Raw genomic sequence first — 23213 nt, 5'->3', positions numbered from 1 at the left:
TACATATATTGCAAAGTGTTAGAAAATTTTAGATGTAACACTTCTATCAAGACTTATACATGTATTTTTTAATATATTTACAGCTTCCAAAGGCCTTTATTAGTCCTCGTTGACAGAAACATAGATTTGGCAACTCCTTTACACCATACCTGGACATATCAAGCATTGGTGCATGATGTACTGGTAAGAGGCTAAATATAGCACTTACTACTGAAATGTAACATTCAGTGGACCCCTTAATTTCAAATTAGTATCATGACTGCAAAAATAGAGATGACAAGCATAGAGCTAAAAAATATGAATAAAAAAAAGGGATGTGGATGCCAAAAAATAGTGAAGCATTGAAGCTTATAGCCCCAATATTTATGGTCTTTATAATATAAAATAGTTAATCATTCACAATGGGGGGGAAGAATGGAAGAAAATGAACAACCCATTGGTGTTTATTTAGATTTTCATATGGAATAAGTAAATAAATATGTTCTCCTTGGGAAACAAAATTATACTTTCTCCTTTTCTCTGGAAATCAGTAACCTCATTTTATGGTAAAATAAAGAGTATTTTATGTTACACCATATGTTTTCTGAAGTAATTCCACATATCTGATTTCATGTATACAGCAAAAATTTATATTTCTCCATGTATATATTCATCTACTAAATATTCTGTTTGGCATGTAATATATACAAATAAATAAAACACAAGCCCAGTCTCCAAAGATAGTGTAAAGAAAACATATATACAATTAATTACTCTGAAGACACTAAGTAATAGGTCCAGAATAGTCTCCATTTAAAAGATAGAAAAACAAATTAATTTGGTTTTGTTGGTTTTTTTTTTTTTTTAAGATTTATTTATTTGAAATTTAGGGTGATGGGGGAGTGTGGAGGCAGGGGAGAAGAAATCTTCCATCCACTAGTTCATTCCTCAAATGGCTGCCATGAGGCCGGGAACCTGGAATTCCTTCTTGGTCTCCAACATGGGTGCGTGGGCCCAAGTACTTGGACCATCTTCCCCTGCCTTCCCTGGTGCATTAGCAGGGACTTGGATCAGAAGTGGAGCACATGGGACTCAAACTGGTGATCATAGGGGATGCCTATGTTGCAGGTGGTAGTTAAACCATTTGAACCCAAATCATTGACTCTCTAAAGACTAGCAACCTAGTATATAGTAGTGTAATTATTGCCAAGATTTCTTGAAATGTCATATAAAAAGGAAATGAAAGATATACAGATGAGTTTGTTTACTAATTTATTTCTTTAAACCTGAATATAAGCTCTGAAGTGTTTATGTAAATGTGATGACTTGGGAGTCCTGGAGGAAATTGGCCTTTCTGCATACTTTGTATCCTAGAGTCCTATGCCATTTCTGTAGGATTAGTATCAAGGAAATAGTCAATTCCAAATCAGTAGAGAGGGCAAGAAGAATCAAGTTAACCTCTGAATTAAACTGAGTAATAGGACATGGAAGCTGATTTTAGAGGGTCAGGTAAGAGACTGGAGAGTTCAGTTTAATCAGTATTTGAGTGCCAGCTTCTTTTTGCTTAAAAAAAAATATTTATTTATTTGACAGGAAGTTATGGAGAGATAGAGCTCTTCCATCCCTATCCGCTGATTCACCCCCCAAATGGCCACAACTACCAGGGCTGGGCCAGCCTGAAAACTGCAGCCAGGAGCTTCATCCCTGTCTCCCATGTGGATGCAGGGGCCCAAGCATTGGGGCATCTTCCACTGCTTTTTGCAGAGAGTTAGATTGGAATTGAAGCAGCCAGGACTCAAACCAGCGCCCATATGGAATGCTGGCATTGCAAGTAGCAGCTTAACCCACTACACCAGGACCCTGACCCCAAATGCAAATGCCTGCTTTTAAACTGACATTCCGGCCGGCGCCGTGGCTTAACAGGCTAATCATCCGCCTTGTGGCGCCGGCACACCGGGTTCTAGTCCCGGTCGGGGCACCGATCCTGTCCCGGTTGCCCCTCTTCCAGGCCAGCTCTCTGCTGTGGCCAGGGAGTGCAGTGGAGGATGGCCCAAGTGCTTGGGCCCTGCACCCCATGGGAGACCAGGAGAAGCACCTGGCTCCTGCCATCGGAACAGCGCGGTGCGCCGGCCGCAGCGCGCCTACCGTGGCAGCCATTGGAGGGTGAACCAACGGCAAAAGGAAGACCTTTCTCTCTGTCTCTCTCTCTCACTATCCACTCTGCCTGTCAAAAAAAATAAATAAATAAAAAAAAAATAAAAAAAATCATAAACTGACATTCCAGTTGCTGGTTTCAGTAATAATAAAGGCAAAAGTACTTCTTTCTTTCTGAAACTTACATTCCAATAGGAAAGAGGAAATAAATAAACAGAGTATTTCAGAAGGTGGAATAAAGAAGGTAATGATGAAGAGGTTTGAAGTTTTAAAATAAGGTAGACTCATTGATAAAATGATGTTTGAGGAAAGATCTACAGGAAGTAAGAGAGTTAGTTACATAGCTATATGGAAAAAACATTTCAAGGATGCCTAATGTGTTTGAAAGATGTCAGGGTAGTCACATGCCCACAGGAAAGTGAACAGGGCAGGGGATGGGGAGTTGAAGGAGATAAAGTAGGATACAAAAGCAGTGTAGTTATAAGGACACTGATGTTTAATTTGAGGGAAACAGGGAACCACACACAGTTTTCAGTAAGGAGTACCATCTGGTATACATTTTAAGACCATCACTCCAGGTGCTGTGTTGAAAATAGACTCCTTGTAGCCATAAGTAAAACAAGACAGTCATTTAGGAGGTTGTCCAATTATCTTGGTAAAAGGTAGACATTCAGGAGGATGAAAATGGTGAGAACTATGATTATCTATTGAATATGGAGTATAAGATTTGTTGATGAGTTGGATGTGGAATTTAAGAGGAGAGGAGTCACATAACTTCAAGGTTTTGGCCTTTGCAAAAGGAAAGATGTTTACTGCAATGGAAAAGATATGAAAGGAAGGAACAGTTGTTTGGGGGAAAGGATCAAATGTATAGTTTGGATGTGCTAAAAATGAGATGTCTATTAAGATATCTGAATGTAGATGTTGAATTAGGTAGACAAGAGTCGAGTTCAGGAGAGAAATCTGGTTTAGAGAAATAAATTTAATTGCAGTCCATATATAGATGACATTTAAAGCCAGATCACTAAGGGAATGAGTATAGATAGATAGTATAGATAGAACGAGTATAGATAGATAGTCTTAAGAACTGTACTCTGAAGCACTAATACATTTGGAAGTCAGGTTAACAAATAGGAACCAGCAGTGCAATGTGGGAAGGAGCAGCTGCTGAGGTGTGAGAACTAGATCTGTGTAGCTTTTGGAAGCTAGTGAATTAAGTGTTTCAAAGAGGAGGCATAAAACTAAAAAGACTGTTGCATATGGCAGTGTAAGATGGTTAGTGACTGTGGTAAAAGTTTCCATAGTGTAGGGATAAAACACTGAAGAAATATAGAAAGAGAAGCATATGACAATAAATATATACAAATCAGAAAAAATGTTTCTGTGCAGCTGAGAAGCGGGTTGATTCCTGGAAGGGGGATGCAAGGTCAGAAAATATTTTTTTTCTTTTTTTTTTTTTTTTTTAATTTTTGACAGGCAGAGTGGACAGTGAGAGAGAGAGATAGAGAGAAAGGTCTTCCTTTTGCCGTTGGTTCACCCTCCAATGGCCGCCGCGGTAGCGCGCTGCGGCCGGCGCACCGCGCTGTTCCGATGGCAGGAGCCAGGTGCTTCTCCTGGTCTCCCATGGGGTGCAGGGCCCAAGCACTTGGGCCATCCTCCACTGCACTCCCTGGCCACAGCAGAGAGCTGGCCTGGAAGAGGGGCAACCGGGACAGGATCGGTGCCCCGACCGGGACTAGAACCCGGTGTGCCGGCGCCGCAAGGCGGAGGATTAGGCTAGTGAGCCGCGGCGCCGGCCCAGAAAATATTTTTAATGAGAACAATGATTCATGTTTGTAATGGGAAAGATCAGGAAGTTAACGATGTAGGAAATTGTTTGTCCTGTAGGTGGGGTCAGTGACTAGTGTAAACCAGGATTTCTCAACTTCGGCATTATTGATACTTTGGACCTGATCATTTTTTGTTGTGTGGGGCTGTCCTGTACGTTGTATGATGTTTAGTGTCATCTCTGTTCTCAACCCCCCAGATGCCCAGTAACACTCCGCCAGTTGTGACAAATTGAATGTCTTCAGACATTACCACATATGCCCTAGAGGATAGGAAGGGGCAAAATTACCTGATTGAGAAATACTAATACAATAATATGATGACAAAACTAGAGTTGTTTGAGGGGAAGGAAGGTTAGTAAAGGATTGGGGAGTAGCAAGGAAGATACCTAACCTCAGCCCCAAGCCAAGTAGTAATAGATGTGTGAGGCTGAAAGGTGTGTATTATTAGTATCTCCAAAGGCTGCAGGGGTAGCCCATTGGAGTTCAGTTAGAGCAAGAAAATACAGGGGAAGTTGAGAGGGAATGGAGCTGGGTAAGAATGGGAGATAGGATGTGAGAGAGGGCAGCAATGAGGACCTATATGGGGACTAAGGGCATAATGAGATGATCTTGATAGTGTCAGATCACATTTGAGCACGCTAATCAGGGGTTACCTCTTTGATCCTGCCAAGGATGACATGGAGGCTGAGACATTTAAGGATCCTTTCTAATTACTGAACTTGACAAGTCCCTGGGCTTTTTGTGTGGTGGAAGAAAGGAAAGAACAGGATGCCTTGAGTACAGGAAAGAAGACATAAACAAATAATTGCAGTATAAGAGGACATGCTGAGTCTCCATTGTCAGAAAATTGGGAAACATGACTCAGGGCAGAGATTACTCAGAACCGAAGAAGGCTAATACTAGTCCTTGGGGAGATTTTCTAAATCGTCACATAAAAAGTTGACAATTTTTAAACTTTTATTTATTTGACAGAGTTCCCATTAATTGATTCTCCAAATTCCTGCAATGGCAAGGACTAGGCTGGGATGAAGCCAGGAGCCAAGAACTCAATGGAGGTCTTCCATGTGGGTGGCAAGGACACAATTAAGTCATCACCTACCACCTCCTAGAGTGTGAATTGTCAGGAAGCTGGAATCAGGAGCCACACCTGGGCACGCTGACGTGGGATGCAGGCCTCCCAACTGGTGTCTCAATTGCTAGGCCAAATGCCTGCCCCAGAAGTTAATCTCGGAAGAGTTGGGTTATAATAAACTGCACAACCTAATGGTAGTACAGTTCTGTTCATTAATGCAGCTCCTAGATATGAACAAACTAGCTGAGATGTCATAAATTGTAACCATGCTATCTTTTACTGATTGTTAACACTACTATTTTGCCAGTTTCCTCAGAGCTTTAAAAATTCTTATACCATTTGTCTCCACAAGATGGAGTACAAATTCTAGATAGGAAATATTAACAGAAAAGTTTGATGCTTTTTATATAAATATCTCCCCCAAAATCTGGATTATTGTTAATTATTTATAGATTAGGCTTGGAAGCAACTGAAAATTCACAGAGCTTCCTTGTGTGTCAGAAAGACAATTGTTATATAAAACAGAAAATACCTTCGGTAAAAAGCTTAGCACTGCCTGTTTCCTTTTATCAGGATGTAAGACACAAAATAAGTAATCAGAACACTGTAATTCCTTGCTGTTATATCTTGTTTGCTGGAGGGTTGAGTTTGTTTAACTGCAAAGAGTGGTTACTCTCAGAGGAATAGACATTATTTCATATTTATCCCTTTTGTCCTTTGCTACTGACTCTTACAATTGAAACATCAAATCGGAATTTATACTTATGTACATAAGGACTTAATTAAAGGGTGTTTTTGACACTCAAGAATAAAAAGGAAGTGGTTTCCAAATACATATTTTTATTGTTTGTGTGTTTATCAGACAGAGAAACAGACCCCAGCAACTCCTGGCTGTGGCTGAAGTTGACATCTGGGAACTCAATCCAGGTCTTCCACATGGAGTGGCAGGGACTCAACTCTCTGCCTCCCAGGGTCTGCGTTAGTTAGGAAGCTGGAGTCAGGAGCCTGAGGCAGTACTGGATCTAGGCACTCCAACATGGGATGCCCACATCTTCACTGCTAGGTCAAATACCCACCTCTAAAAGGTTATCAGAGAAGCATTTAAAAATAACTAATTTTCTTTAAAAAAGAAAAATTTATTTTCTTAGCTATGTAATTGTAATATAACAGGTGCCTAGAAGTATAATTCAGGGGTTGATACTTGGGGGTAGGTATTGAGGCATAGTAGGTAAGCCACTTTGGATGCCCGTATCTCAAATCGGAGTGCCTGAGTTCAAATCATGGCTGTGCATCTGACCCAGATTCCTGTTGATGCTTACTCTGGGAGGAAACAAGTGGTGGTATCTGGGTCCCTGTTGCTTGGAGACACAGATAGAATTTGAGGTCCTGGACCTAGCTCAGTCCTAGCTGTTGTGGGCATTTGGGGAGTGAACTAGTAGCTAGGCTCAAACTGGCACACAAATTTGGGATGTGGGCATCTCAAGTGGCAGCTTAACCTGTGCAATAACACCTGCCCCTTATAAACAAATCTCTTAGGCCATATGTTGTTAGTCATTTTCCTAAAAGTCAAAAGGATAATGTAAATTTTACTATTTAGTCCAAATAAATGCGCATCTTTCTATATTTGTTTGTAGGAAGTTTCTATTGAAGGTTTGTAAGCTATGTAAAAGCCCAGAACATATCCTTAATCTCAATCTTTTTTTTAAAAAAAAATTGTATTTATTTTCTTATATGAAAGGTAGTGACAGAAGAAGGGAGAGACAGAGACAGAGATCTCCCATCTGCTGATTCACTCACCAAATGGCTACAGCAGTCAGGTTTAGGCTAGGCCAGAGCCAAGAGCCAGGAACTCCATCCAAGTCTCCTACGTAGTACTTGGGCCATATTCTGCTGCCTATCCAGGTGCGTTAATAGGAAGCTGAATCAGAAGTTGAACAGCTGGGACTTGGGACTTGAACCAGCATTCCATTAATAGGATATAGGCAGTGCAAGCAGTGGCTTAACCTGCTTTACTACAACATTGGCCCTGAAATATTGTTTCAGTGTTATCTCCACATCTGTTGCTGTGTCTGAGTTTTCATTTAATCCAATAGTATGTACTTAATATTCTGTTAGATTATTCTTTCTTTGCCTTCTTTAAATTCATTTTTTTCTCCTTGTCATCATTGGCCAAAGATAAGTGGTTCTAAGTTCTGGCTAATCAAAATGCAATGTAAACTATCAATGTAATTTTAACTTTTGTAGTGGCCACATTAAAAAGGTAAAAAGGAGCAGGTAAAATTTTTAAATTTACATAATATTTTCAAAGTATTAAAATTTTAACATATAATTTAAAACTGAAATTGTATATTTTCTTTTCTAAATGTGAAGTCTTATAAGTTTGGGTGAAGTCTTATAAGTTTGGTGTATATTTAACACATTAGCCCAGTTCTAAATCATAAAGCTCAAATTTTTCACAAGTTTAGAGAATAAATAAATTGCTTATGAGTTTGAGTTAAGATTACCTCATGAAGAGTAGTAGAAAATGTTTGCAATCTGGAAGGTTTTCCGGTTGTGATTTGTAGGGTTCTGAGGAAGAATGAGCAAACTTCCCAAAGATACTGCTGATACTGTATAAAATACCGTAGATTCTGAATTAGGGTAGGTTAGCTTTGGCTGCTCAGCCTAAACCAACTTTGAAACTTCAGTGGTATAAAATAATAAAGATTTATTTAATGTTCACAGTATTTTATGTTCCTTGTCCAATCTGGATGGACAAGGAGGAACTCTGCTCATAATAGTCATTTGCAAATTTAAGGTGATAAAACTCATCACAATGGCAGAGCACAAACAATTGTGGGTTACACTTTAAATCTGCTTATACTTTAAATCTATTAATGGATTTCTAATAAAACACAAATTCTGAGAATCCTGTAATGAACCCTCATGTACCTCATTCAGCTTCCCTGGCATTCTGTGATCCCATGCATAAATACTTCAGCATGTAGCTATTAAAAAAGATATCATTGGGGGGGCCAGCGCTGTGGCTCCTGCAGTGTGCCAGCATCCCATATGGGCGCCGGGTTTCTAGTCCCGGTTGCTCCTCTTCCAGTCCAGCTCTCTGCTGTGGCCTGGGAAGGCATTGGAGGATGGCCCAAGTGCTTGGGCCCCTGCACCCACATGGTAGGGAGACCAGGAAGAAGCACCTGGCTCCTGGCTTAGGAATGGCGCAGCGCTGGCTGTAGCAGCCATTTGGAGAGTGAACCAACGGAAGAAGACCTTTCTCTCTGTCTCTCTCACTGTCCTATAACTCTACCTATGAAATAAAAAAAAAAAAAAAAAAAGATATCATTGGGGCCAGCGCCATGGCGTTCTAGGTTAATCCTCCACCTGCGGCACCGGCATCCCATATTGGCGCCGATTCTAGTCCTGGTTGCTCCTTTTCCAGTCCAGTTCTCTGCTGTAGCCTGGGAAAGCAGTGGAGGATGGCCCAAGTCCTTGGGCCCCTGCACCCACATGGGAGACCAGGAGGAAGCACCTGGTTCCTGGCTTTGGATTGGCGCAGCTCTGGCCGTGGTGGCCACTTGGGGAGTGAACCAATGGAAGGAAGACCTTTCTGTCTCTCACACTGTCTGTGACTCTACCTGTCAAATAAATAAATAAATAATCTTTTAAAAAAGATATCATTGACATATTCAACAAAATTAACAATAATTCCTTGGTGATATCTAACACCAGCTCTGTATTCATTGTCTTCTGATTGCCAAAGATGCATTTTTACAGTTGGTTGGTTCATATAAGCATCCACATAGTATCTGTCTGTTGCATTGATGACATCTCTTAAATGTCTCAGTTCACAGTTCCTCCCTCTGCAATCCTTTTTTATTGTCATTTTGGTTGAAGGATTTGGATCATTTTTCTGTAGAATTTTCCTATACTTCTGCATTGGGTTGATGTTATCTATGTGGTATAATTTGACATGTTTCTATATCTTCAGTGTCTAGAAGTTTGATTATATTTGATTCAGTTCTTTGTCAAGACCACTTAATAGCAGTGTCATGTAGCTTCTATTTTATATCAGAAGATACCTAATGCCTGTTTGTCTCAATGCTAATAATGTGATTATCCATTCTCTTTGAGATAGATGATTTTTTTAAAAAATTTATTTATTTATTTGAAAGGCAGAGTTAGAGACAGAGAGATCTTCCATCCACTTGTTCGCTCCCCCAATGACTGAAACTACCAGGACTGGGCCAGGCTGAAGCCAGGAGCCCTGAACTCCATCCCAGGTCTCCCACATGGGTGCAGGGGCCCAGTACTTGGGCCATCTTCTGCTTTCTCAGGCACATAGGCAGGAAATTCATTTAACCTTTCATTGAAAACTTAAGGGGCTACCTGCAATACCAGCATCCCATACAGGTGCCAGTTTGAGTCCTAGCTGCTCCACTTCTAATCCAGCTTCCTGTTAATGCACTTGGGAAAGCAGCAGAGGATGATCCAAGTGCTTGGTCCCCCGCCTCCCACATGGGAGATCCAGGTGAAGCTCCTGGCTTCAGGCTGGTCCAGCCCTATCCTTTGCAACCATTTATTTGGTAAGTGAACCAGAGGATGGAAGATATATCTGTCCCTCTCCCTCTCTAACTCTGCATTTCAAATAAGTAGGTAAGTTTTTTGTTTTTTAAGGTTAGCTTTGACACCCACGTCAGCACATCAGAATGCCTGGGTTCAATAGCTGGCTCCGGTTTCTGACTTAGTTTCCCAGGGGCAGCAGTGATGCTCAACAAATTGAATTCCTGCCTCCCACATGGGAGACTTGGGCTGGGTCTGGCCCAGCCCCAGCTGTTAAAGGTAGACTCTTGTGCATGCGCTGTCTTTGTCTCTCTCTTTCTCTGTATGTCAAATAATTTTCTTTTTAAAATGAGAATGTTCCCTAGGGGATCCCACACCTTTTTGGAGATTAGAATTCTTAGATTTATGTACAGAGATGTGGCAGCGTGGGTGCTCATCTTCAGATGGCGGACATCATATCTCTTTGCTGCAGGGCAGGATAGAAGCCAGAGGCACGAGAGACGTTGCAGGAGCTGGTGGGCAGTCTCCTTTCCTCTTCCTCACATTCCTCAGTCCTCTCCACTGCCATCATTATCAAAAAATGTTTGTGTTCCCTAGTTTCATGTGTTCTTTTATCTCATGTTTTATATCTCTTGATTAATTTGGTATTACAAGTTAAAGAATCTCCTTAATGTGTTATTATCACCTCAATATGAAAAGTTTGTTGACATTTTATTCATTACTCCAGAGTACATCTGTTGAATCAACTAGGAGTTTAATTGGAGCTAAAGGGGTAGTAAATTCTTGCTGAAGTTGTTTTTATTTTACTTTTTTTGCTTTTTAATAGATCTTAGCTCTGCATAGATAGGTATGAAGTCCAAAGGTGATTTTGTTAACAGTTAATGTGGTGCTACTGATCTGATTTAATTTGTGAGAGTGAAGTGAAACTTCTGTTTTTAGCACTGCCTCAAGGGATTTGTTCAGATCTAGTGATTCAGCGCACCATTATCCATCCTTCTAAGTAAGGAAGACGTGACTATCAAATGGAAATGGTTAGACTCTGCCATGTTAAAACCAAATCTGTTGTCTTCTCTTTGTATATAAATGTTCTGTCACTTTCACGATTGAATACAGCACAGAATGCCCTAATTTCTCACTTTTCAAAATTGAAATTACTTTTCCTTATTTGCCTTGCTATTATGAAAACAGTAGAAATGTTCTTGCTACTATTAGGTTATTTCTCAGAACTCTTTAACATCTTTTATTCCCTTATCATTTTGTATTTTCTTTTAAGTATTCCATCAATACTTCAGTGATAATATGCTCTCCTATCTTAAGAACAGTAATTTTACTAACAAGTTTTTGAGTGAGCTTTGTCATCACCACAGAAATTGTACTTCTCTCAAATCTCGAAGTCATAAAGCTTTACTGCTTATAAAGATGTTTCTTTTCAGCATCTTTAGCTGTGTTCAGTTTTAGAAGCTAGACTTCTCAGATGTAACTGTTAATATCTGGTTGGTATTTAAAATGATTTTCCACAGTTGTGTTATTTTTACTTTCTTCCTATACAGATGATTTGTTGTGCAAACTGAGGTTTAGAAATGGAGGTTGGGAAACAGGAATTCAGAGAGGTTACTGATATTTTGCTATATGATAACCTGAGGAATCTACTGAAAGACAGTCTTAACAGGTTAAAATACAGCATAGTATATTCTTTGTCACCCAGCCATGTTTTTGTGACTCTCTAATCTTTAGACTACCTGTACCGCAGAAGGCTACACATGTTATACATTACAGAGAATTTCAAGTGATGGTATGTCATTCTTTCTTTCTGCAATGGAATTCTTTCTACAATAGAATTAAAATATAATGCTCAAAAGCAGTGCTCCTAAAGTCAGATTTCCTAGGTTTTAATCTTCATTCTACCATATATTTTTGTGTAACCTTCGACAAGAAACTTATTTCTGTACGCCTCAATTTTTTTCATCTTTGAAATGGGAATTTTGTTATTTCTCCTAAGGTTTATTATAGTTGTTATAATAAGATGGTTATAAGGATTAAATGATTTAATGTAAAATACTAAAAATAGTGCCTTGTACATAAAAGCTATTCTTTCTGTGATTGTTTTCCTCTTTGGTAGGCTTTAATACATCATTAAGAGAAGGCTGCCTTGTCGCTCTTTTAATTTATCTGACAGAAAATAGACCTGTTACTCCCACTATGGCATCTAGACATCTATATTTTCATATTTTTTATGTCAAAGGGGAAAAGAACAAAGAAACCTTTTTATGAAGGATTTTAATGAGAAAGTTACAGGTTATATTTTGAGGGTCTGGGGTCAGTATTGATGATTTTATTTTATCTAGATGATTTTAAATTGTATTTGGAATATTTAATTTGCTAAGATCTAGAATAATTAATTTAAAATATGTACAAAAATCTTAGAACCAAGCTAACTGTATTTTATCATTGATAATTTCTTCATATACTTTCTTTCCAGCTCATCATTTACTTACTTAATGATAGCCATATTTTCTTTGTAAATCGCTGTTCTTCAGTAGAACTGAACCATAAAACACAGCTATTATGAGAAAACCCACAGAGCCAATGTAGGAAAGGGAGGAAAAGATAGAAAAGATATTAATTTATGAGGACTCTTCAAAACATTAAGGGAAAATGAGTATTATGAAAATATACATTGATTTCAAAAAAAATATTATACCAAAGTAAACTCATCTTTTAATTTCACTTTTGCACAAACTCTGAGGTACCCTTATACTTTTGCTTGTTTCTTGTTGTGTGTTTATATTTTGAGAAAGAGCGAAAAATTAAAAAACAGTCCTAAGCATAAAAGATTAGCTACCCCTGGTCTGATTGGCTTTCAGGACTTATGTGAAAAGAAGTGCTGTTATTATTGTAGCTTCTATTACAAATTATTTTTAAAATGCAATCTAACTATCAAGTAACACATCAGAATTATAAAACTCTTGAAGAGTTTAAAGTTATTTTTAGGATTATGTGTGTTGCTAGAAATAATGAAGTAGCAAGAGGCCTACTCATATAAATTGATTCAGCCAAACATTGGGTATTTAGCCATGATAAAAGTGAAATAGACCTACATACTGATATTAAAAGGGCTCTAAAATAATTATTAATGGAAGAAATATGTATTAAAAAAAGCTAATATTAACCTAATTTTAAGATATTAACCTAAGTTTAATGTAAAATTTAAATTATATATATACTAGTGTAAATATATAAGTATATAAATATTTTTCTAGGATTCACAAGAACTTTAATTTTTTTTCTGTTTGAAATTTTAATCATACACATATAGTACTTCCATAAACAGTTAAAAGTGCATTGATTTGTAACAAAAGATTGGAAGGAGGTTTTTTACATTTTATAGCTGCATTGTGTCCTTGCCGAAGTTAGAAAGCAAGAATCTATGTTCATTATCTTCCATACTCTTGGAAATGTTATGGCTCTTAAACTCAAAACATGATTTTTTAAAGCAGGATTACTTTCTCCTAGGATTTCCACTTAAACAGAGTTAATCTGGAAGAATCTTCAGGAGTGGAAAACTCTCCAGCTGGTGCTAGACCAAAGAGAAAAAGCAAAAAGTCTTATGATTTAACTCCAGTTGATAAATTTTGGCAGAAACATAAAGGAAGGTAAATAAGAAAAATAGCAAATAGATAAGTGTCTTTTACGTTCTGATTCCTGTGTTTTTATTCATTGTTGCTTTGTAGCAGCCACTTCTCTTTCAACTATGCTCATCCCATATGATTTTGCAGATTGTACAGATAGTCTTTCTAAACTTATTTGTGCCTTTCATTGAAATGGGTTTTTGTTTTAGGGAACCTTTGGGGTGGGATTTTTCCTTTTTGTTCCACATTTGCCTTAATGCAAACTCCATTTTATACATCTGTGAAAAGAGTACCTAAGCCTGAAGCCCAGATGTTAATTCAAAGTACATTCAGAATAATAATTGAGAAAATTGTTGTAACTGCCACGTGACTTACTGTAGGCAGAGTATGTATCCCATGTGGTGTTATGTTCCCTTCAGGTTTAGGACACTTCATGGGCTCAATAACTGCTATAAAAGTTCCCTAGTGCTCATAATGGCTAGAGAAATCATTGTAAACAAAGAAAGAATCATTCTTCAGAGAAGAATTCTGTATCCAGAATATATCCAATTAAGGATATACATTATTTTTAATATTTCAGGTGTATACATATGTCTGGTATACAGGAGGCTTGAAAAAGTACACACACATTTGTGTTTTGATATAGCTTTTCTTGGCATTATTTTACGTTTATGTTTAAGGAGGAGAAGTAGATATAGACTTGATTCAGCATGTTGGGATTTTTAAAAATATGTTTTATCTTTCTTTTACTGATAGACTTTTAAAATAGTTTTTTTAAACAGAAAATCATATTACCATAACAAAGACTTGACTTTCTCTGCATATTTATTTAAACATGGCAATATTAAGTATTTAAACCATGTCTAGGAACAGGATAAGCGGTCAGCTGAATAGTATGAACTTTAATTGTACATTGATAAACAGGAATAGTCCCCTTACTCTGCATATCATACTATAATGAAAATATGAGCACAGAGGACATTAGGAGACAGCATAGAATTCAACAAGTGACTTAAATGTCTCTGAGGTTCAGTTTCCTCATCAATAAAATGGGAATATGATAATTCTACCTATTGCCCTTATCTACCCATTGCCGTATTTTAGAAGATTGTTTTGAAGGTATTATGAGATGATGAATATAAAGAAATAATTTGCCTAAAGTCGTTCATCTTTCATTGGTAGAGTTGAGGCTAGAACCCAGTTCTGGCAGATGCCAAAGTGTGTAGTCATAAGTATTATAGTACTTACCTCAATAGACTGGTTAAGATTAGATGAGATAGTAGCATAGTAAGCATTCAACAAACAAGAGCTGTGATTTTCTGTTAGCTCTAAAGCCTAAAGATATTAGAGAGATTGAGGATCATTTAGTTTAAAGCACAGTTTACAGATGAAGCTAGGGCCCTGAGAGGGTAAGAGCTTTCCTGCAAACATGGTTTCCCTCATCGTGAAAGAAACAAGGGCTTTTTGACTCCCCCGTGCAGTGCTGAGGCCTCAGTCCTGTTTTTTTTTGTTTTTGTTTTTGTTTTTTGTTTTTTTTTTTTTGCCAACATAGACTCTGCTGGAGCCAGGGTTAAGTGCCTAGGGTTGGCAGGTAAAATTGGACTTTGTTCCTCAGAATCCTGTCTGAACTCCTCTTTCCTGCCAGTCTCCACTGGCTGAAGTGTACTAATCACAAGTGGGGTATTTTCAGGTGTCAGAGCTGAGGAAAGAGGGAAACGTTTTGGTTTCACTGCTAATGAGACATGACCTTTCCTTTCTTGAAGGAGAAAAGTTTCTGGCCTCCTCTAAGGCTGTGGACCAAAGCACACTCATTTTAACAGGCATTTCATGATCTAGAAATTTATGGAGAATCTCACGACGAGTGCTGTGTGACACTTCCTACCTGAGCTACTCAGTGATTGCAGAGCAGCTGTGTGCGGAGTCTGTGTGAGCCGCTGCCAACCTGCACCGGCCTGGAGGAGACCCCAGGCTTTAAACCCACCCAACCATGGCCAAGTGCTGCTTTTCCTAGTAGGGCTATTAAGAGTACTGAGTTACAATATTTGTCTTTCACAGTTACTTATAGGTGGTACTCTGTAAATGTCAATCTTGTAGTCACATAGACCCTTTGATTAATTTATTTAGGTGGGGGTAATGTTGGGTTCATGTTGTGCCATGACTTGCATTCCTTTGGTTTTCAATCACAGATATTTGACTTTGCCAGAATATAAGTAGATAGAAAATCTGATAACTTTAATGGAAAGAATAGAAGTGAAATTTAAAGTTGCTTAGATTTATAAGTATTATGATAACATTTTAGAGAAAACAGCATTTGTTATATAAATAGGTATCAGAAAGACATATGGTTGTATAATTAGTGTTTCTGCCTTTGTTGTACATAAAATATTCAAATCCTAATAAGTATGTGAAGTCCTAATAAATCTTCATTGTATATATTTTAGAATTAACACAAAAATCCATCTTTTGATGTCACTCTCACAGTTCCTCTTGTATAATACCATTTTAGTCCGTTCCCAGAAGTTGCAGAATCAGTTCAGCAAGAACTAGAATCTTACAGAGCACAGGAAGATGAAGTCAAACGACTTAAAAGTATTATGGTAAGGTTCTGCTTGCTTTCTAGGAATTATAAGGCAGAGGAAGGGGATCTGGAGCAGTAAAGAGGTTTACTTCTTTTTTTTTCCTCATACAAATTCAAGGGCATTTATTATTTTAATATTTTAATAAATATTCTCTGTCTTTTTCAAAAAGAAATGTAAATATTGAGGAAAGTAAAAACCTTTAGAAAAAATATGAATTTATTATGTGAAAAACTATATATAAGTGCCTTCATCTTAGAGATATATGTTCCAGTGCTGCTCATTCGACCATGCGTTGATCTAGCCTCAAATTTCCCCTCTACTGTTAATTGCTGTGTGACCTATGGCAAGTCTCTGGGCCTGTTTCCTAACCAGAAAATGCCAGCTATTCCTATATTTAGTCATCTGACCATTTATCAGACTGGTGGTAACTAGAAATTTTCTGTAACAAAAATATATGTGCTTATTCATCGGAGAAGAATTGTTATTCTAGGTGAACTAAATCGTGTTTTGATGGGTAGCCATAGGAATGTGTTGATTTTTATGAATGGGCCTAAAAATATGAGTAGTTACTAAGACTGGTTTTTTTGTATGTTTGTGGTTTTGTTTTGTTTTGTTTTGTTTTGTTTTGTTTTGTTTTGTTGCTTCCCCAGGGACTAGAAGGGGAAGATGAAGGAGCCATAAGTATGCTTTCTGACAATACTGCCAAGCTAACATCAGCTGTTAGGTAAGTAAGCAGTATTTCTGCCTTAAAGTCTTTCTCTTCATAACATTTCCTTTGAGGTTAAAAGATTGGCTAATTTTTTTAATAATAAGAAATAGCAGGGGGGCCAGGGCCGTGGCTCACTTGGTTAATCCTCTGCCTGCAGCGCCGGCATCCCATATGGGTGCCGGGTTCTAGTCCGGGTTGCCCCTCTTCCAGTCCAGCTCTCTGCTGTGGCCCAGGAAGGCATTGGAGGATGGCCCAAGTGCTTGGGCCCCTGCACCCACATGGGAGACCAGGAGGAAGCACCTGCCTCCTGGCTTCGGATTGGCGCAGTGTGATGGCCATTTGGGGGGTGAACCAATGGAGGGAAGAACTTTCTCTCTGTCTCTCTCACTAACACTGCCTGTCAAATTAAAAAAAAAGAAAAAGAAAAATAGTAGGTAATAGCAAATACACCACTGAGTTTAAAAAGAGTTAAATTTTTGCATTTGACATGTTCAAGCTCATTTAAGTCCCTGCTGTGTAGATGATTATTTGCTTATTTCACCTGTTATAAATATGTAATGGGAATAATTTTACTAGGAAAAAGTATTGATAAAATAGGACACATTATTAATTTTATTAGTAGTACTGTATTTTCTTCATTGAAGGTTAAGTAGTAGTTTTTATACTTTGAATGCCATCAAGGAAGAGGAAGGAAACATGTTTTCAAAACATAGGTAGGAGCCAGTGTTTGCCTTAGCCATTAGGTCTGCTGCATCCCCATGAGAGAGTACCTGGATTCAGCCTGTGGTTCCAGCTACTGAGTCCAACTTCCTGCTAATGTGAATGCTGGGAGGCAACAGTGATGGCTCAAATAGTTGGGTTCCTGCTCACCTGCAGTGGAGACCTGAATTGAGTTCTTGGCTTAGTTGAGGGCACCTGGGGAGTAAACTAGCATTTGGGAGTCTCACAGACATTTTTCTAACTTAAAAAATAGTCAAAAGCATGTTTCCATTAACCTGACCTTATTCTAAACCTCCAAACTTTAGAGAAAGTGAAAGAGTAGAAATAATGATATTTGGGAGCAAGATTATTTTAAAATAAGCATTAAGTATGGTAGTACTGTGTTTTCAAACCTAGAGATTTAATCAGTTGTTAGTTTCACTTTATCATTTTGTTGCTGTTTCAATGTTCTGAGTTTTCTCAGAGGAAACACCCGGTCCTGGACTTTTAAAGTCTATCATTGTCTTAGCAAATCTAATGGTTTATTGTTAATTTTTTTATTCTTATAGTTCTTTACCAGAGCTCCTTGAAAAGAAACGGCTTATCGATCTCCATACAAATGTCGCCACTGCTGTTTTAGAACACATAAAGGTAAGTTTAACTTTTTTCTACCACAGCATGACTTGTATTTGTATAGGGTTTTATACTTTGTATGATGCTTTCATAGTTATTATCTCCTTGAGCCCTCACTGTAACATCATGAAGTATAATTTAGAAGGCAGCAGTATTATGTTCATTTATTTGCAAATGAGGAAGTTTACCAATCCAGAAAGATAATTGAGTTGCCCAGGGTTACATGTTTAGTAACTAGAGGTCAGAATCAGTGATATTTCTATTCTGTTGCCACTGTGTCTCTGTAAATGTTACTCTTTTAATAATAGGCTTCTATCAGTAATGCAGATTGAGAATTATGGTTCTGTCTAAAATATCCATTAATAGCATTACCTCATTTATGTGACTTGGTTCTAAACTTTTTAGTTTTAGATGAATCTGTTAACATTAAAGCTTCTTACTGTCTCTCGTTGAATTGTGATTTTTACAGCAAATATATTGGGGCTCCCATATGTTGTTATCATAGTTCTTTTTCTCATTGCTTCATTCATGAATCCCCCAGCAGCTTATTTATAATCAGACTTTCAGTATTCTGTCATTTGTTCCCAGGATGTAGTGCTGAATCCCAATGGCAAATTGACCATATGTGAAGGATTAGTTATTACTGGCTCCTGCTTAAAAAGCTGAACATAATTGCTGCATGTCAAAGATATTAGCACCTTAGATTTATGAAGAAGGAACTTAGCATTTTACTTTTTAATCGTTTAAAAAGCCATAAAGCATTAGAATGGAGCTATTATAGATTGATAATCTGCACTGTACTACGTTGAATTTAAATTATATCATTCTCTTAAGCTGACAACCTACTTTTTTTCTTGGTTTCATATCGTGATGTTGATACTTGATATTTTCAGGTACATACAGAAATATCAACTCAGTTGTGCAGTCTGTAGATGATTCTGCTGTTCATATTTTCTCTTTCATATGTAGCACATGTGTAAAATGTTAAAAGGCTGTTTAGGTTTGTTATTTACCTGAGGTCATTGGCTCCTGTGGAAGTAACATACACTCACAGCTACACACCCTTCCATGTGAAATACAGGAGGGAGCTTTATTAAGAATATCCTTTAGTAGCAGAAAAAAGGCTTTGCTTACAAGGCTAAATATGAAGACTGTGGACCTAGTGTTAATGATTTATTACCCTAAAAGAAACAAAATATAGGTTCTAGTGTATATTTTTTAATCTATAATTATGTAATTAGGACCTTATGATCCATCTAGCATACATTTTTTGAGTGCTTGCTGTGTGCTAGGTGGTACATGTAAACAGACAATTAAAAACAAACTCTAAGTAGTTATGGTAATTGTTTTTAGGCCTGTGTGTGTGTGCTTTGAGACTCAAACTGTTCTTTGGGTTTTCTTTGATGTATAGGTTTTTTTTAGAAGTTTATTATTGTCTATGCTTAGATTTTACTTTCTGACCGTGATTTTCACAGCTGTAAAACTAAGAAAATGCTAAGGTCAGCTCCTGCTACAAACCTCAGTTGTATAGCCCAAAGTAACTGATGATTGTACCTGTGGAAAGCACAATCTCACCTTATTCATGAAACTTTATAAGAATCATTCTCTTAAAAATTTATATGAATATGCTCTATAGCAAAAGGTTGGATACTCTAGCTTATGGTTTGAGAAAATTTTGGTTAAGGTAATTTACTTATCCACGTCTGTTTATTGAGTGACTATGTATATTGTGCTGGGCCCTGGAGATACTATAGTATCTGTATAGTGGCCTTGGGGCTTACATTATGGTGACAATGAACAGAGTAAACAAATTAGGGAAAAGGTAACTCCAGGCATTTAGGTGATATAAGAACAACAGAAAACAGGGTAGTGTGATGCCTGTAAGATCCACTCTATAGTAAGTTGTTAGGGAAATCTAAATCATAAGGTGGAGCCAGAAGTAAAAAAAAAAAAAAAAAACAAAACAAAACCTCAGGTCAACTATTTTAGGAAGAGGGAACAATAAGTTTAAGGTCGTAAGACAAACAAATTTGATGTATTTGAGGGCCCACAAAAAGATTAATGTGCTTTTTTAAGAAGAGAACAAGTGACAGAATATGGGATCAAAAAGGTAGGAGTTTGGGACAAGCGTTTGTTACAGCAGTTAAGACACCATTGGGATACCTACTCCTATATCAAAGTGCCTGGGTTCAAGTCCAGGCTCCTCTTCTGATTCCAGCTTGCTGCTAAAGTATACCTTAGGAGGCAGCAGTTGATGGCTCAGGTAGTTGGGTCCTTGCCACCCACATGGGAGACCTGGGTTGAGTTTCAGTTCCTGAATTTGGTTTGGCTCAGCCCTGGCTGTTGCAAGTATTTGGGGAGTAAATTAGCAGTTGGAAGATCTCTCTCTCTCTGCACCTTTCAAATAAATACATAAAAATTTACATATACATATGTATGCTATTTCTCTATGTTCCCTTGCTCTTGTCACCAAAATTTCTTGACCATCTGAGCTTCTTTGTAAACATTTATTTACCTAAACAGTAAATATTTTTATTTGCAAGAATAATGTGTCTTTATGTAGAGATCTCAGAGCTTGTGTCTTGGTATTTGTCTTCAGTGCGGTTTTGCATATTTCCTCTTGTGGGATTTTAGATTATAGCTGCTTATATTTCCTTAGATCATTTTCTAAAGCAGAACACCTTTAGAGGAGATTAATCTCTTTGGAAGACCTACAATTATCTCACAATTAGAAAGCTAGAAACAGCATACCAGTTTGCCTCATTTTTACAAACATTACCATTTAAGTTTATGAATATATATATATATATATTTTTTTTTTTTGGACAGGCAGAGTGGACAGTGAGAGAGAGAGACAGACAGAAAGGTCTTCCTTTGCCGTTGGTTCACCCTCCAATAGCCGCGGCCGGCACGCTGCTGCCGGTGCACCGCGCTGATCCAAAGCCAGGAGCCAGTTGCTTCTCCTGGTCTCCCATGGGGTGCAGGGCCCAAGCACTTGGGCCATCCTCCACTGCACTCCCTGGCCACAGCAGAGAGCTGGCCTGGAAGAGGGGCAACCGGGACAGAATCCGGCGCCCCAACCGGGACTAGAACCCGGTGTGCTGGCGCCGCTAGGCGGAGGATTAGCCTGTTGTGAGCCACAGCGCTGGCTGTGGATATTCTAAGGATTTCAGTGACTTGGGTAGTTAGCTTGGTTTAATAAATTACAAAGTAAAATATGAAATACTCATTTGTTTTGGGCAACCTATTTTTTTAAACCTTTTTCTTTAGCAGTTTTTTTTGTTTGTTTCTGAGGCACATGTAACTTCTCCCACCTGCTGGTTGTTGAAGAAGGGCTTCTGGGATTACTTATAATTTGTAGACAGCCTGTTTTAATTACTCTGTATAGTCAAACTGAAATAATACTCTTTAGCACAAGATACATCAGAGAAGGGAAAGAAGCCTCCTTATAAGGCATAATAGATGAAAGATAGAAATGGCATCATGTGCTCTTGTTCCTAATGCTCCTACCTACAAGAGCTCTAATATCTGAATACCCAATCCTCACGTACATGGCAAAGAATGAGCGGTGTGGAACAAGGCTCAGTTGTTCACAGGATCCTCAGTTTTGTGTTGCTTATTCTTGTTGAGGAAGTTAAGAGGGTGAATTGACTCTAAAGACGTCATCTGATCAGGTAATGAGGTCTGTACTCTAAGCCTTACCCTTGGCTGGCAGTGCAACCTTTAACTAGAATCCTTTCTCCTGGAGACTAGTTTTTCTTTGGTTTAATTGCTTTACCTTTCTTAGGAGAAAGTGAGCTTTGCAAACGAAATAAAAACCCTCTAATTGAGCTCTGCTTAATCCACAAACTTTTTTTTTTTAACCTATGCCTTTTATTCTCTTTTTAAAACATAGTGACTGATGGCCACGTTTTTTGTTTTTGTTTTTTGTTTTTTTGTTTTTTTTTTTTTTTTTTTTTTTTTTGACAGGCAGAGTGGCTAGTGAGAGGCAGAGAGAAAGGTCTTCCTTTTGCCATTGGTTCACCCTCCAGTGGCCGCCGCGGCTGGCGCGCTGCGGCCAGCGCACCGCGCTGTTCCGAAGCCAGGAGCCAGGTGCTTCTCCTGGTCTCCCATGGGGTGCAGGGCCCAAGGACTTGGGCCATCCTCCACTGCACTCCCTGGCCACAGCAGAGAGCTGGCCTGGAAGAGGGGCAACCGGGACAGAATCCGGCGCCCCAACCAGGACTAGAACCCAGTGTGCCGGTGCCACTAGGTGGAGGATTAGCCTGTTGAGCCACGGCGCTGGCCAAATGGCCACGTTATTAACATGTTGTCAGCCTGGAGCTAGCATGCCTTACTGTTATGCCAGTGCCCTTTTCTGCTCTCATGGGTTAGGCTATTTTGTTTACCAGGGAATTATTTGTATTTGATGCCAACCTGTTTATGTCTCTTGTTTGAATATGAAAAGAGGATGGTTTCTATCAAACTAGATAACACATCTTAACTCAGTGAAGATGGTAATTTAAATATTGTTTGAATTAAGTATGAGTAGAGAAAGCCTCACTGTAAGATTGGAAAAATCTCAGAAAATACCATATAGTACTTAGATTGCTTTGCAAATGTGTTTAAGGTTTTTTTTCCCATCCCAAAGAAACTGACCCTGGAAATCTTAGGCAATTCCTGACCTGTGTGCTTAATGCAAAGAAGAAAAAATGTTTCAGTTAGTGAAAAATTCTGAACTCAAAGAAAAGGTCTTGAGCCTACATCAGTGACTGACACACACTCATGTATTTTAAGTTGTGTGTTAAAAGGCAAAGTTTGAAGTGTATGTATTACAACACACTTTTTTTTAATCAGTCTTTACTAATTGACTTTGATTAGTTGACCATAGCTGCCCGCTAATGCTCCTGTTCACATTAGGGGTTGTTTAACTGTGCTGGGAATCTCAGGTTTCTTCAACAGACTCTGTCTTATCTGTTTGAGATGACCTCTTGTTCACCATACTTACCAAGTAATCATTCCGTGACCTTTGTGTCTCTTCTCCAAGATAGAGAAAAATACATTCTTCAGCAGAAAGTCCCCAACAGACAAGCTGTCAGTCTTTTACTACTTCTTATCTCAGATGAGCCACTTTCAGAACCTAAAGAACTCTTCTTCACTTCATGTTTGATTATAGATAGTTCTTGCGTGAGTGGAATATCCTTCACCTCCTTCATCACTATGAATTTCTGGAGACTACTTCCATATCTAAAAAATAAAATATGAAATTGGGGTCTGATGTTGTTGAGCAGTGGGTTAAACCTCTATTTGCCTTGCCAGCTTCCTAATTGGAGCACTGGTTCAAATTCCAGCTGCTTCGCTTCCCACTCCATCTCCCTGTTAATGCACCTGGGAAAGCAGCAG

At 38.4% G+C, this 23213-nt stretch overlaps 1 protein-coding gene across 1 annotated transcript in view; it reads left to right on the top strand.

Annotated features, from left to right (window-relative positions):
• SCFD1 (sec1 family domain containing 1) overlaps positions 1 to 23213 on the top strand; it is a 106453-nt gene that overhangs the window by 32341 nt on the left and 50899 nt on the right. The window contains exons 10-14 of the mRNA XM_062205331.1: positions 84 to 183; positions 13096 to 13235; positions 15718 to 15808; positions 16441 to 16514; positions 17768 to 17849. Of these exons, the coding sequence (XP_062061315.1) occupies positions 84 to 183; positions 13096 to 13235; positions 15718 to 15808; positions 16441 to 16514; positions 17768 to 17849 (487 nt within the window). The remainder of the gene's footprint in view (positions 1 to 83; positions 184 to 13095; positions 13236 to 15717; positions 15809 to 16440; positions 16515 to 17767; positions 17850 to 23213) is intronic.

The sequence above is a fragment of the Lepus europaeus genome, chromosome 11 (assembly GCF_033115175.1).
Source record: "Lepus europaeus isolate LE1 chromosome 11, mLepTim1.pri, whole genome shotgun sequence".
Classification (NCBI taxonomy): Eukaryota; Metazoa; Chordata; class Mammalia; order Lagomorpha; family Leporidae; genus Lepus; species Lepus europaeus.
Note: the sequence above shows the minus strand (reverse complement) of the source record. Positions and strands in the feature narration are given on the sequence as shown.